Raw genomic sequence first — 16949 nt, forward strand, 5'->3', positions numbered from 1 at the left:
CCACCAAAATTGATGGGTTCGGCCAACGTTTGTCTAATGTGTACGGTACCTTTACTGATTATTGAAGATTTGTAAGGCAGCTCTCACCTGCAATGGTAGAATCACCTGAGGTGCACGGATGCCGCTCCTGGATGCAGTAAAATCCAAAATAAGAAAGAGAAAAATCCGGCTCTCTCCAGATGAAGTAAATTAACTTTATTCCAGCGAAGTAAAATCCGTACAGGTGTACATGAAACAATCTACGCGTTTCAGACCTCTGAGAAATATGGGTCCTTCCTCATGTCAAACATCATCATTTACTGATTATTCTCTTGTCCCCCATCTTCCAGTGTCTGCTCCACAGACCAAGTCACGGCTGGTTTTTAGCAATTTGTCTCTGTGGTCATATGCGTTGCTGGCAGTATGGACCACACGTCCACGTGCACTTGGGATGGACACAATGAACAGATGGCAATAGAAGAATCAGTAAGGCAACTATGTTTGGAATTTTTTTTTTTTAACACCTTGGGCCTAAAATAAAAATTCTTGAAAAACTCAATAATGACTATTGATTGGAAAATCATTCTTTTGGCCTTAAATACAATTTTTTTTTTGCCTGAAAATAGTAATAATACTAATGTCAAACTAAACAAGCTGGTTGCCTTCACTATGTCAGATGTATGTTCAATAGATGGATTGGATTTCTAGGAGACCAATCATTCATATGAGCTAAAGAAGTAGTTTACAGCACAGGATTAAGGCATCTAATGGAGGTCTTCAGATGGGACATCTGTTTAGCACTCCGGAATGAATTTGCAATCTTGTGTGTGCCATAGCTTTAAGGGATAATCATCAATAACTAATGACTTAAAGATGTACCGAGACACAAAGTCATTTATTATACATGGAGATAAATTAACAAATGGACGTTTCACACTTAATCTTTTAAGTGTTGGAGGTCTAGCCGCTCAACTAAGCTCATTGGATTCGCCATGTACCTATGTAATGAGTAACAGGGGAACAAGATCTATAGTTGTCAAAAAATTGTCAACACAAAGAGCTGGGGGGGGGGGGGGGGTCTTTAGGGAGATGAAGCTTTATTCTACTACATTTATTATACTACAGCTTTTTCATCATCAGGCTTTTCAGTGGCATTTTGCTTGGTTGCATATAACAAGATGGGCAATATTATTTTTATTTTATTTTTGTATTTTGAAGATTTTTTTATTTTATAACTGGAAATGTTCTTACTTTTAAACTTGATTATTTATTGTATTTTATTGTAACGTTACATACTTCCCATATAGGGCCGGGTTCACATCTGTGTTGTCATTTCTGGTTTTCTGTCCCTTCATAAGAGAAGAAAGGTAAAAATAATGGGGAGCCATAGCTGTAACATAACACCTAGACACCCAACATATTCCATTGACTTCTAATATGGTTGTGGTTTCCGTGATTATGACAAGAATAGTGCTGTATGGGCACTATTATTCATGTTAAAGGGGTTTTCTGAGATTGATGACCTATCTTAAGGATAGATAATCAGTATCAGATTGGTGGGAGTCTCAGGACAATGGCTAATCAGTTGTTTGAGGAGGCACTGGAGTGCCACAGCCCTCTCGTATCTTACCAAGCACAGTGCCGTCTATTGGCTAGCAGCAGTGCTTGGTATCTCAGCTCAGCCCCATTTACTTGAATGGGACTGAACTGTGCCTAGGCCACATGACCGATAAATGTGATGTCACTGGCCTAGGAAAAGGCCACAGAGCTCACTGGAGCCCTGCAGCCTCTTCAATCGGTTGATAAGTGAGAGTGCTGGGAATGGGACCCCTGAGGTTCTAATTTAGGTGGCCTATCCTGAGGATAGGTCATGCCATCAATATCAGAGTCTCGGAAAACCCCTTTAACTATGAACAGAGCCTCTGATGGAACTTAACCCAATGTGTTCTCGCCAAGTATCAGGGATTTTTTGCACCATTGTCTTAAGGAGATGATGAAGGCCCTATAATATTTGTAATCTGTTTTTGGTACTAGGTCAGAAGGCAAAGATGTGATCAGTGGTGTAGAAGAGATGACCCCTATATCAAAGATCAGACTGAGACTCTCTTTAAGATAATGGGTTTTCTAGATGGGCCAAATGGTTCTTATCTGCCGACACATTCTATGTTTCTAGGAAGGATCGGTCTGATATCTGTTTCCTCCTCCAAGCCCTTTCAATTATATTTGGTCTAAGTTTTCCACCCTCTAGTAGGCTAATAGTGCCAGTGATTGGCCATAGTTATAATCATGGCAGGCAGGTTGTAAAGGCTCAGTAAGTAAGTTTAGTTGTAGATGGTTTTATGGGATTTTTTGTCAACGGTTGCCTGGGTCTACCGGCAGGGAACCAGAGCATTATTGGTAAGGTAGGTATATTTCATCATTGATTTTTGAATCTTTAAGACTGGTCAGTCCTAGGTCACATATTTTAAAAACAGGATGGAGCTAAACCGCTGTCTATTTCCAAAGACAACCATCAACATTTTGAAAGCTACTTTGTGTGTGAATGGAGACAAAGACAAAAAGTATTTGCAAAGGTGCTTAACTCTTTCTTTTGCAGATTTAGCTGTGAAAGGTTTGTAGGGTGAGGGAGTATAAAGAAAATTATAATGTGATTCCAGGACAATTTTTTTGTTTTTGAAAATGGAAGGTAAACAGCAACTTGCCAGGTACATAGTGAACTTTTATAAGATGTTTAAAATCTCAAAACACTTGTTCTTTAATCACCCAAGTAACCAGCAATTCAAGTCCTCTTGAATTCAAGTTAATTAGCACTTGAGCATACTGATTCCAGCCCTTATCCATCTTTATTTCTCTTCTAGAGGTGTGCTAAAATATCAGACTAATTTAGACGAACATCCTCCTGGCTGCCTCCAGCTAAACAGGACCATGAAGTATTACGCTCCACTTACCGAGCTTAATGGAGAGACGTATTTGCTGAATACAGAAAAGCTGGCCCCGAGCCCCTTTAATATACATGGAGAACTTTTAATTAATGATAGCACACTTAGGATATGCACCAAAGACCCAGCATTCCATTTCCATTTCCCAGAGGTGAGTGTGTTGGTAATATTTAGCTAAAAGCGGTTGTTTTTTAAACTTTTTTTTTTTTTTACATTTTAAACCCAGCCTGCTGTACTTCTGAAAAAAGAGCATACCTCCTCCCCACCGCGCCATTCTGGCTCCCTTTAACGGTCTTCATGTCCCGGTATGGAAACTTTCGGACAGATGGCGTCATGTGCAGGGTCAGAATGGGAATTTAAAGTTGCCTTAGAAAAAAACAAAAAGTGGCCCTGTTTTGTAGTTGATGGAAGGCAGAGCCAGCAATACCATATTGTGGCACATTATACTACCCCAACACTGGGCATCAGCCCACTGGGAATTTTCTCTGTAAGTTCTATGGCAAATCCACCCCTGGTCATGTGAGTTGCTGGCCTCAGAGGTAATGTCTTCTTAAGGGGCACATGACTCAGGAGTGATGAGCCACTTAGGAAGATTTCACCACTGAGGCCAGTCATTGGATGTAAAAGCACATTTGACCCGCATCTGTCTGTTTAGTTTATAGACAGGGACCGACTGGAAAACCAGAGAATGGATCTAGGGACTCAGTTCAGATCACTTGGGAGCAGGTGAGTATGGATTTTTCCAAAGACATAACAGGCTGGGGTTGAAAGAAAAAAAAGAAAAAAAAAGTATTAAAAAAAACAAAACCTTATTATTATTATTACTATTAATTTGAGATTGGGATTGTGAAAATGCTTATTTGAGAACTTCGAGAGTCCTTTACCCCATCTTTGCCATTTGTTGACTTCCAGTTCGGCCTAAGCAACCATATACATTACCTAGATTCAGCTTTTCAAGGATATAGCTGAACATACAATTATTGATCACCTGAAACGGGTCCATATGGGGAGTAGGGAAGAGGATAGGAGTGGTGGTGGCACTGATTGTGGTGATAGTAGTTCTCAAAATGGCTTTGCTCATTCTAGTGCTTCCTGGGCCATGCAGTGATGGCAGGGGTGCACCTTTTTCCCTTGTCGAGCACACCCTGGTATAGGGGCTCCTGCCTGGTGGTGACCTAAGTGTTAGATGGGCAACAGGATTCAAGGTAGGTCATCAGGAGTCTGTAATGGTTGCATGGACAAATGACTAGGCCAGCTTGGTTAAAGTAAAATACTGTGTCTCTTTTATGATGGGTGGTACAGAACAAGTAATGGGCACAGTCCTCAGCTATATCACAAGGTAGGCTTTTCCAAAAGGCTGGTGGTAATTACTATGATGATCGTCCCTGAGTCTCTTTCTATACATGCAAGTAATCCTCCCAATTTACCAAAAGTAGTGCAATCTTTTTCTCAATATTTCTGCAATACCCAACTGTGGGATGCAGTCCTTCAACAAATGGCCAATCCGTCTTAGTAGTTAGAAGGGTTCCAGAAGCAATATAACCCAATCTATGTACAGTAAAGTCTACAGCAATAAACTGCCGTTACCTTTCACTGACTTTCTTGTTCTTGCACTTTCCCTTTTAAATTGTCCTCAACCTTATATACAAGTTAAATGCTTCATTCCCTCAGAGATTGGCTCTTAGTACCATTGTTATTCTGGCAGCTTTCCACTCACAGGGATGGTGTTTCCCTGGATAAGGATTCTATTCCACTATTCTGGTTTACACACCAGCAACTACACATGTCCTATTTCTTGGCTTACTTGTCAGCAGCCCTCTAATTAAGAGGGTGGGACCAGCTCACCGTCTGACCACTGTCTCTAAGGGCTGCCAGTTAACTAGTGCTTTCCCATACATAGCCTTTTGGAATACAAGTGCATCATAAAGCCACATTAACCATGTGTACTACTGAAAGTGCATAATTTACAAACCTTTATTGTAGTGAACCACATCACAGTATAGCATTAACTTGTCTCACAATAAACATTTTGACAACTTTAGCACTAAATCACCAGGTCACTGCATATGCATGGTCACCCTCTATTATAGCCCATGTGTGTTACAGCAAGGCAAGTTTGGCTATTTCTGTATCTCCCTTATTCCCTAATGGACTGTGTAAATGTCTATGTTGCTACCTCTGCTGCAAACTGTGGTCATGACCACTGAACCACTGAATTGGTAGAAGTCCCAGAAATAAAACTTGGCCCATCCTATTGACATTCCGCAATGTATATAGTGTGGAAATTCAATAGTATTGCTGATGATAACCACACAGACATACACAAAAAACCCCATCACATACTGTACAAAGAAGGAAAAAGAGAGCCACAGGCTGCAGATTGAGGCCATTGGCTGCCTATTCCTGGTATTACAAATAATGTGTCTATTATGATTGTCCAGTAAAGTTCCAAAGATATGGACTCAATGCTGAATAATTCCACACAGTTCTAATAATCAGAATCATTTCTGACTTAGTCTTTCTGAATTGTTTCAGATTGAACATACGTTACATTCTTGAGGTCAAAAAGTTAATTTGGGAGCTGAAGAGACACATATTACAATCAGATAGCTGAAATAAGGTCTTTCAGAAAACTTTCCTAAGTTCTGTTCCATTAATTCTGATGTTGTGTCCTATTACATAGGAAAATAGATTAGTCTAAAGAAGTTTTGGTTACATGAAAGTGGCAAAACTTTTTAATTAAGTAATTAGAAGAAGAGCCCAGAAGGGATGAGTCAGAGCTGGACAAAATGTTAACTTCAGGTTCCAACTTTAAGGGTTTACTCCATTTTATAGGAGAATAATAGCACTTAAGAGTTTGGTTGTTTTTATCCTAAGTGATTGAAAATTTTAAGTGTGAACTGAGGTTGACTAAAATTACAGCGCATAGCCTTGACTTCTCCATACAATTGACTTGGTTTGCCTGAATATTTTTTAACTAGGAAGAAGGGTCGAAGAGGCTTCCAGAAATGTGTTTTGACACTTATTTAAAAATAACCAACACAATAAAACATGTAGAATAGGTCCCGCTCCCTATTGGATCCCTGTTTCCTACAGTCATTGCCTAATGCTCACATACAATAGCTTGTATGTAAATGACATTCAAATTGTTGGAATCTGTTGAGATTTCTATGACTGGTCTTCAACCACTCAGGCGACTAGGGAGCTTTCTTTAAGACACCTAGGGCGAGTCCTCACCTAAGTAATCCCCACCCAACTGATAGCTTTTGATGATCCAACTGGTTCTTCAGTCGGTCAGTTTGGTCTCTATAGGATCCCTGTTTCCTCCAGTCATTGTCTAATGCTCACATACAATAGTTTGTATGTAAATGCCATTAAAATTGTCTGGATCTGTTGAGATTTCTATGACGTGTTCAACTACTGAGGCGACTAGGGAGCTTTCTTCAAGGCAACTAGGGCGAGTCCTCACCTAAGTAATCCCCACCCATCTGATAGCTTTTGATGCTTTAACTGGTTCTTCAATTGACTCTGACATCATTAATTCTTACCTGGGACCTTAAGCAAGACTGTCTTCCCCTGGTGTGACACCAGCGCTGAATTTCTTAGTTGCAGATTTGTTATTTCCATATAACAGTCCAGGGTCTAAAGAGATGTCAGTATACTTGGTTCCACTTTGTGGAGCTCAGTGTTGTTTTCATTCCTTTTCTTTATCGTCAGAAAAAGTAGACAAGAAGACAGTGACCTTCAACCTCTTCTGTACAGACTGAAGATGCTTGAAGTCTGTAATTTTCCAAGGAGTGTGATGTTATAGAATTCAAACACTACACCTAAATTGAATACTGTATCTGGAGAAATACCATTTTTCCCTCACCCATAGCAATAGTTATTGATAATCAGTTTCTTGAGCTGATATCATTGGTAGGGCAGTGACATCACTACTCCTAGTCTGGGGTCTTAAAGGCTATGAACGACTATTACCAAAAATGTGGTGCCATTTGATTTAGTGTTTCAACCATACATGAATCTATGACATGTCTCATTAATTGGGGAAATTTTAGAGATGTCTACAATTAGAGTAAAGAGTGGACTTTACCTCACATCTCTTACTCAAGTTTACAGAAGAGGTAACAGCATGGCACTCACGCTGTGCCATCTCCTTGGCTCTCCACAGAGACACTCTCTCATCTCATCTTATCTCTCTAGACATGGCTGTGGATTTCAGCACCTTTATGTTTGTACTGCGCTGAACGATTATATCGATACTTACGGAGCACTAAGCCGGTGACCATCACCTCTGTTATACACCATCCATGCAACGTCATTGAAATCCGAATGATAAAAGATCATTTTAAAGCAAGACCTGGTCAGGTGAGTTAGACAAAAACCTTTCTTCCATACAGGAAGTGCAGAATTATTAGGCAAGTTGTATTTTTGAGGATTAATTTTATTATTGAATATTTTTGGAAGTAGTTTTTAGTTTGTTTTTAGTTTTAGCTATTTTAGGGGGATATCTGTGTGTGCAGGTGACTATTACTGTGCATAATTATTAGGCAACTTAACAAAAAACTAATATATACCCATTTCAATTATTTATTTTTACCAGTGAAACCAATATAACATCTCAACATTCACAAATATACATTTCTGACATTCAAAAACAAAACAAAAACAAATCAATGACCAATATAGCCACCTTTCTTTGCAAGGACACTCAAAAGCCTGCCATCTATGGATTCTGTCAGTGTTTTGATCTGTTCACCATCAACATTGCGTGCAGCAGCAACCACAGCCTCCCAGACACTGTTCAGAGAGGTGGACTGTTTTCCCTCCTTGTAAATCTCACATTTGATTATGGACCACAGGTTCTCAATGGGGTTCAGATCAGGTGAACAAGGAGGCCATGTCATTAGTTTTTCTTCTTTTATACCCTTTCTTGCCAGCCACGCTGTGGAGTACTTGGACGCGTGTGATGGAGCATTGTCCTGCTTGAAAATCATGTTTTTCTTGAAGGATGCAGACTTCTTCCTGTACCACTGCTTGAAGAAGGTGTCTTCCAGAAACTGGCAGTAGGACTGGGAGTTGAGCTTGACTCCATCCTCAACCCGAAAAGGCCCCACAAGCTCATCTTTGATTATACCAGCCCAAACCAGTACTCCACCTCCACCTTGCTGGCGTCTGAGTCGGACTGGAGCTCTCTGCCCTTTACCAATTCAGCCACGGGCCCATCCATCTGGCTCATCAAGACTCACTCTCATTTCATCAGTCCATAAAACCTTAGAAAAATCAGTCTTGAGATATTTCTTGGCCCAGTCTTGACGTTTCAGCTTGTGTGTCTTGTTCAGTGGTGGTCGTCTTTCAGCCTTTCTTACCTTGGCCATGTCTCTGAGTATTGCACACCTTGTGCTTTTGGGCACTCCAGTGATGTTGCAGCTCTGAAATATGGCCAAACTGGTGGCAAGTGGCATCTTGGCAGCTGCACGCTTGACTTTTCTCAGTTCATGGGCAGTTATTTTGCGCCTTGGTTTTTCCACACGCTTCTTGCGACCCTGTTGACTATTTTGAATGAAACGCTTGATTGTTCGATGATCACGCTTCAGAAGCTTTGCAATTTTAAGAGTGCTGCATCCCTCTGCAAGATATCTCACTATTTTTGACTTTTCTGAGCCTGTCAAGTCCTTCTTTTGACCCATTTTGCCAAAGGAAAGGAAGTTGCCTAATAATTATGCACACCTGATATAGGGTGTTGATGTCATTAGACCACACCCCTTCTCATTACAGAGATGCACATCACCTAATATGCTTAATTGGTAGTAGGCTTGCGAGCCTATACAGCTTGGAGTAAGACAACATGCATAAAGAGGATGATGTGGTCAAAATACTCATTTGCCTAATAATTCTGCACTCCCTGTATATCTCAAACAACTCCAAAAAACAGATCTGATGCTCTCTTTTAAGGTCCAATCTTCTATTACTTGGAGGGCAATATTATTATACAGTATCTCCTCCTATGGATGTATAACAACAACCTTATGGACATAGGATTGAACCAGCTTAGCTGGTAATGAATACCAGTAGGCATATGCTGTTACTGCATTCTTACCAGCATTTACAGTGCCTTGAAAAAGTATTCACATCCCTTGAACTTTTTCAAATTTTTCTCACGTTACAGCCACAAACCTAAATCTATTGTATGCATGTATAAGCGTAAAACAGGGTTAGGTTATAATAAAATATTCCAAACTCTGAACATCTCAAAGAGCACTGATCAATCCATCATCCGAAAATGGAAGGAGTGTGGCACATCTGCAAACCTACCAAGACATAGTTGAACTTTTTGGCCTAAATGAAAAACGCTATGTGTGGCGGAAAACTAACACTGTACATCGCTTTGAACATACTATCCCCACCATGAAACATGGTGGTGGCAGCATCATGCTGTGGGGATGCTTTTCTTCAGCAGGGTCAGGGAAGCTGGTCAGAGTTGATGGGAAGATGGATGGAACTAAATACAGGGCAATCCTGGAGGAAAACTTGTTAGAGGCAGCAAAAGAGACTGCAGAGACTGGGGCGGAGGTTCACCTTCCAGCAGGAGAATGACCCTAAACATCCAGCCAGAGCTACAATGGAATGGTTTAGATCAAAGCATATTCATGTGTTAAATAAGAAGTAAAAAGATAAGCAGGCACACTCGTATATGGGTAAAATCTGATCTAGTTTATTTATAGAAATAATATATAGATAATAGGATATAGATAAAAAATGCTGGTTAAGATTTAGTTGTAAAATATGAAATGAATTTGATTAATAGTCCAAAATGAGAGTCAATAAAAATGTTCCTTGGAGTAAAAATAAAAATAAAGAATAAAAAAATATATAATAAAATAAAATAGCCACTTATAGTGAAAATGGTGCGCCTTTTTGTGAATGATGCGCCTTTTTGTGGGATAATCCTTCACAAGACAAGGGAAGATATGCGGTGATTATCACTGATCATGTATTAAACCAGGAACGGTCTTCCTTGATCTGGGGCTTCAGGATGTATGTATAGAAACAAAATATATTACCGTAAGTCAAATAGCTGTAATGCTGCACGGTACTGTGGGAAGAAAAGGTGCTCTGTGCTTCCAGCGCTGTCTCCGGCTACAGAGATCACTTACCCACCAATCGGCGCTGCTGGGACGGATCCTCCAATGACGATCAGCTGTTCGTTGAAGAATTCGCGAAGTCCAACGCGATCTGGTGGTGACGTCTTCGGCATTCCTCGTGGCGCCCGGGGCTTGGTTCGCGCGTCTGTAGTATGACGCGGGTGGTCACGTGATCGCGATCTTTGCAATATTTTTCGGAGTGCTTCTTATGGTGTAGTTGAGATGATACACCGTATTTAGTGTTTGACAATCCTCTATAGGCTTTTGCTTAGACGTGTTTCAGGAGACTCTCCCTTCATCAGTAAGTAGAGGATTGTGATGACCCATGTATTATTTATAGGGTGATAATCATTATCTCATTTGTGATCCCATTAGCATTTTCAATTAGGTTAATTATTCAAATGAGGTAGGACACAATTATCTACTTATTGAAACCATATGTGGCATGAAAAAATTAAAAATAGTTCCAATTATTAAATCCATATGTGGCATAAAAAGGAACATTTTTATTGACTCTCATTTTGGACTATTGATCAAATTCATCTCATATTTTACAACTATATCTTAACCAGCATTTTTTATCTATATCCTATTATCTATATATTATTTAAAAAACAACAACTAGATTTTACCCATATACGAGTGTGCCTGCTTATCTCTTTACTTCTTATTTTCCACTTTCCTGACTGGGTCAGTCAGATTTAGCAGTTCTTGCACCTCTATCATTTGCTCGAACAGTAGAGCCGTCTATCCCATTCACCTTTCATATTCATGGGTTAGAATGGCCCAGTGAAAGTCCAGACCTAAATCTCATTGAGAATTTGTGACAAGACTTGAAAATTGCTCCAATCTAACTGAGCTTGAGCTATTTTGCAATGATGAATGGGCAAAAATGTCAGCCTTTAGATGTGCAAAGCTGGTAGAAACTTCCCTTAAAAAGACTTGCAGCTTTAATTGCAGCGAAAGATGGTCCTGCAAAGAATTGACTCAGGGGGGTGGAATACAAATGCATGCCTCACTTTCTAGATTTTTATTTATTAAACATTTTGAAAACCATGTCTCATTTTCGCTTTACACACACTTCTTACATTGTAATGGTCTATCACATAAAATTCCAATAAAACACAATTAAGTTTGTGGGTGTAACATTAAAAAGTGTAGAAAAGTCACTTGAGCTCCCTCTAGTGGTGGCTGCAGGGAGCCAGGATTTTATCAGGGACTTTATGGCTCTGTTAAGGAAAAAACATGGACAAAACGTATGAAAATAATCAGTTACTCAATGTATCTACTGCCCTGAAGGTCAGCACTTGTGGGCTAAATGTTGAGACATTCTGTATTAGGTCCTTACTGCAGTAGATAGCCTTAGGTACAGGACCACTTTACCCATCTGTCTGAGCAACGTTCCTGTAGTTGCATGTTTATTATCCTGTAATCGTGTATACTTTCTGTTTTATTATCCTGTCATTTTGTATACTTTCTGTCTAGTACATCATTCTACAGTGTCCGAGAGTGTCTGCACTGGAAAACCACCCGTTTACATTGACTATGGTAAGTACTTGTTCATTATTTGTAGAGATTGATTGATTGATTGGATGCTTTTGCGCCCTATATTGCCATTCAAATTCCCAAAAAACTTTCATAAAATTCCTAAATCACATTTCCTTACACTGTTCACATTATGCTACATATACTGTCAATCTAATGCAGCAATATACAGTACAGACCAAAAGTTTGGACACACCTTCTCATTCAAAGAGTTTTCTTTATTTTCATGACTATGAAAATTGTAGATTCACACTGAAGGCATCAAAACTATGAATTAACACATGTGGAATTATATACATAACAAAAAAGTGTGAAACAACTGAAAATATGTCATATTCTAGGTTATTCAAAGTAGCCACCTTTTGCTTTGATTACTGCTTTGCACACTCTTGGCATTCTCTTGTTGAGCTTCAAGAGGTAGTCACCTGAAATGGTTTTCACTTCACAGGTGTGCCCTGTCAGGTTTAATAAGTGGGATTTCTTGCCTTATAAATGGGGTGGGGACCATCAGTTGCGTTGTGGAGAAGTCAGGTGGATACACAGCTGATAGTCCTACTGAATAGACTGTTAGAATTTGTATTATGGCAAGAAAAAAGCAGCTAAGTAAAGAAAAACGAGTGGCCATCATTACTTTAAGAAATGAAGGTCAGTCAGTCCGAAAAATTGGCAAAACTTTGAAAGTGTCCCAAAATTCAGTCACAAAAACCATCAAGCGCTACAAAGAAACTGGCTCACATGCGGACCGCCCCAGGAAAGAAAGACCAAGAGTCACCTCTGCTGCGGAGGATACGTTCATCCGAGTCACCAGCCTCAGAAATCGCAGGTTAACAGCAGCTCAGATTAGAGACCAGGTCAATGCCACACAGAGTTCTAGCAGCAGACACATCTCTAGAGCAACTGTTAAGAGACTGTGTGAATCAGGCCTTCATGGTAGAATATCTGCTAGGAAACCACTGCTAAGGACAGGCAACAAGCAGAAGAGACTTGTTTGGGCTAAAGAACACAAGGAATGGACATTAGACCAGTGGAAATCTGTGCTTTGGTCTGATGAGTCCAAATTTGAGATCTTTGGTTCCAACCACCGTGTCTTTGTGCGACGCAGAAAAGGTGAACGGATGGACTCTACATGCCTGGTTCCCACCGTAAAGCATGGAGGAGGAGGTGTGATGGTGTGGGGGTGCTTTGCTGGTGACACTGTTGGGGATTTATTTAAAATTGAAGGCATACTGAACCAGCATGGCTACCACAGCATCTTGCAGCGGCATGCTATTCCATCCGGTTTGCGTTTAGTTGGACCATCATTTATTTTTTAACAGGACAATGACCCCAAACACACCTCCAGGCTGTGTGAGGGCTATTTGACCATGAAGGAGAGTGATTGGGTGCTGCGCCAGATGACCTGGCCTCCACAGTCACCGGACCTGAACCCAATCGAGATGGTTTGGGGTGAGTTGGACCGCAGAGTGGAGGCAAAAGGGCCAACAAGTGCTAAGCATCTCTGGGAACTCCTTCAAGACTGTTGGAAGACCATTTCAGGTGACTACCTCTTGAAGCTCATCAAGAGAATGCCAAGAGTGTGCAAAGCAGTAATCAAAGCAAAAGGTGGCTACTTTGAAGAACCTAGAATATGACATATTTTCAGTTGTTTCACACTTTTTTGTTATGTATATAATTCCACATGTGTTAATTCATAGTTTTGATGCCTTCAGTGTGAATCTACAATTTTCATAGTCATGAAAATAAAGAAAACTCTTTGAATGAGAAGGTGTGTCCAAACTTTTGGTCTGTACTGTAGATCAGTATGAAGGAGGAGACAGAGAACACTGTGCGGCTGTGATTAAAAGGGCAATTCCCATCTTGTGATGTGAGGATTGCTAGGATATATCATTTTATTATAAGTGAAGGTCTAACCCCTGGGACCCTTAAGATCCTGAAAATGAAGGGTTTAGAGAAGATCCTATTTCACCGTTTTTCCTTGCATGGCTATGCCCCAGACACCCGCTGTGCATTGAACCGAAGCCTATATGGACCTCCATAGAGTCTAAATTTATGTTTTGGCCATAAGTTCCAGCCAGAAGAGGTAAAGATGGCAAAAACTTGGCAGGAACAGGGCTAACCACCCTGTTCCTCCCCTCTTGGTAAGGGTAGGCTGGTCCTGATTTCTGCTAGGAGAAGGAGTTGAATAGTAGCTACAGTGAAGAGAGGAAGCACACTGCAGAGCTCCTGCTCCTGGAAACGATATTTAATTCTCCAGAGAGACCAACACCTTTGAGTTCCAGAACGCATCTGAGAGATCAGACAGCAGAGTGATCCACAAAATCCTGTATTACAGATACTGCTGCAGCTGAGGGACTACAGCTTAGACACCCATCACTCAAAACATCACTAGGCCAGATAAAGTTCAAATCGGAATCTTACAGTGGACACCTATACTCACAGGTGCCCATATACAGTCATCCAACCTGCCACCATACCTCCTTAACTGGTTCCAGAAACTGCACTTTGAATTTCCTGCTACTGGATGTACAGCGAGTTGTATTTTGTGCTAACTAAAATGAGACTGTTATACATTCATTTCTGGCCAGACTCCTCAAACTACATCTCCACTGCCCCGATCCACAGGGAGCAATGGCCTGAGGAGTACACCATGACACAACACTTCATCAGAACCATTACCACTCCCATTCTCTGCAACGGCTCCTTGGGGGCTTGCTGCAATAGCATATCCTAGCAAGGATTCTGGGCTATCAAATGGAAAAGTCTATACAAGCATATGAACCCTTCTTGTAAGGATTGTAAATGACCGCATCCTGACAGATGCACATTCCACTTTAAAACAACAGGGGTCTACTGACATGCAAGAGTAAATATATGGAGTTTGCTCACGTGCTGAGCTCACTTCATACATGGCGGGTGCCAGTTGTCTAATAGAGAAGACACCCACTGGCAGTGAACAGGATTGGCAATGACGCCGATCTTGGTCATTTAACCCTGTAGCACTATCAGTAGCAACTGTAGCATCTGTGAGGTTAGAGAGAGGGAGGGGGGCTCTCTCTGTCCTCTGATTGGCAAATCGCAGGGCTCCATTGGTTGACAACCCGGGGCTCCCAGTCCTGTCACAGCAAACTGCCTGAAAAGCCGGGCCTGAGGAGTGGCTTCACAGGCAGCCTCTCAGAATTCCATAGACTGCAAAAGTATATAAAGTTATGGGTGTCAGAAAATGCCGACACAAGGAACATTTTTATTTTTTTTCAAAGGTTTTTATTTTTTGAAAGAATTAAAACACAATAAAGCTGTACAAATTTGGTATTGCCCAAATTGTACTGAAAAGCAGAATAAGAACATTGTGTCCATTTTAGCAGACAGAGAATGTCTTAATGTCAAAACCCCAAAAACTTTGGTGCCATTTTTTCTCCAATTTCACCCCATAAAAATGTTGCCCGTTTTCCAATAAAAGTTATAGTAAATTAAATGTCATTAAAAATACAACTTTGTCCCGCAAATATAAGCTGTGTGAGCACAAAATTAAAAACAGAAAAGTTGTGGCTGTTGAATGGAATAAAGCGAAAACACAAAAACAAAAATCGGACTGATCCTTAAGGGGTTAGGGAAATTTGAGTCCAAAATGATAACGTGGCAAATGCACAAAATGAATGTCCCCTGTTACATACAGAACACTGATCATTTGCGATTCTTAGTCATTCGGGCCAATATTAATGCAGGGTGCAGAAAACCATTGCCTAATTGATAATGAATAGTGAGTGTTTTAAAATGTAATTATTGTTATTTCTCGAATCCGATTTAGAATCTTAGAAGGAGTCCTCCGTCCAGATGTTGTTTATAGGTCATTGTTCACCCGTAGGCTGCTCTAGGTAACCGTTTTGACAGTCCATTCTTTATGGCATTACTCATTAGGCAGCAACCTGCTGCAATAACACGTACTCAACAGCAGACATCCAGCAGTGTCAAATACGAAAATGTACTTGACCAACAATATTTATTGACACTAATGGATCTAATAATCTAGTTTTATTACATTATATTTAGGTTTGGGGAGTAAAGTTATTTTATATCAGGCACATACACTCACCTAAAGAATTATTAGGAACACCTGTTCTATTTCTCATTAATGCGATTATCTAGTCGACCAATCACATGGCAGTTGCTTCAATGCATGTAGGGTTGTGGTCCTGGTCAAGACAATCTCCTGATCTCCAAGCTGAATGTCAGAATGGGAAAGAAAGGTGATTTAAGCAATTTTGAGCGTGGCATGGTTGTTGGTGCCAGACGGGCCGGTCTGAGTATTTCACAATCTGCTCAGTTACTGGGATTTTCACGCACAATCATTTCTAGGGTTTACAAAGAATGGTGTGAAAAGGGAAAAACATCCAGTATGCGGCAGTCCTGTGGGTGAAAATGCCTTGTTGATGCTAGAGGTCAGAGGAGAATGGGCCAACTGATTCAAGCTGATAGAAGAGCAACGTTGACTGAAATAACCACTTGTTACAACCGAGGTATGCAGCAAAGCATTTGTGAAGCCACAACACGCACAACCTTGAGGCGGATGGGCTACAACAGCAGAAGACCCCACCGGGTACCACTCATCTCCACTACAAATAGGAAAAAGAGGCTACAATTTGCACGAGCTCACCAAAATTGGACTGTTGAAGACTGGAAAAATGTTGCCTGGTCTGTTGAGTCTTGATTTCTGTTGAGACATTCAAATGGTAGAGTCCGAATTTGGCGTAAACAGAATGAGTACATGTATCCATCATGCCTTGTTACCACTGTGCAGGCTGGTGGTGGTGGTGTAATGGTGTGGGGGATGTTTTCTGGGCACACTTTAGGCCCCTTAGTGCCAATTGGCCATTGTTTAAATGCCACGGGCTACCTGAGCAGTTCTGAAAGCAAAAGGGGGTCCAACACCGTATTAGTATGGTGTTCCTAATAATTCTTTAGGTGAGTGTATATAACATGGTCACCCATTGCGTTAAGTGAGAGTCATGTAATACCACATGTGTCCAGCAGTGGCCACTGTAGGCAAAACGTGTGGTTTCTCACAGTTTTTCTGCTGGACTTGCAGTGATCTGCTGATCACCAGCCGGTACGCATAATGAGAAGGAGTTTTGCTCATGGGACGACAATCCATTTAATGTTTATCCATGAAAGCAGCAAATACAGTGCGTACAGTAAACCATAGCAACACTTGAAGATATGTAAGCCTATCATACTGTTCAAGAGAAACCATGACCATCGTGAAATGGCTCATGGAAATTTATTTAGTTGAGGTTGCCCTAGGTTAGCAGGCTGTAGACTGCCATTTTCCAGCAAGAGTAATATG

The 16949-nt window shown here is 40.7% G+C and overlaps 1 protein-coding gene across 1 annotated transcript in view; it reads left to right on the forward strand.

Annotated features, from left to right (window-relative positions):
* Window positions 1–16949, forward strand: part of LOC122923299 (NADPH oxidase 4-like) — a 249354-nt gene that overhangs the window by 86778 nt on the left and 145627 nt on the right. The window contains exons 9-11 of the mRNA XM_044274078.1: window positions 2838–3069; window positions 7122–7286; window positions 11549–11611. Of these exons, the coding sequence (XP_044130013.1) occupies window positions 2838–3069; window positions 7122–7286; window positions 11549–11611 (460 nt within the window). The remainder of the gene's footprint in view (window positions 1–2837; window positions 3070–7121; window positions 7287–11548; window positions 11612–16949) is intronic.

The sequence above is a fragment of the Bufo gargarizans genome, unplaced genomic scaffold, assembly GCF_014858855.1.
Source record: "Bufo gargarizans isolate SCDJY-AF-19 unplaced genomic scaffold, ASM1485885v1 original_scaffold_1454_pilon, whole genome shotgun sequence".
Taxonomy (NCBI): domain Eukaryota; kingdom Metazoa; phylum Chordata; class Amphibia; order Anura; family Bufonidae; genus Bufo; species Bufo gargarizans.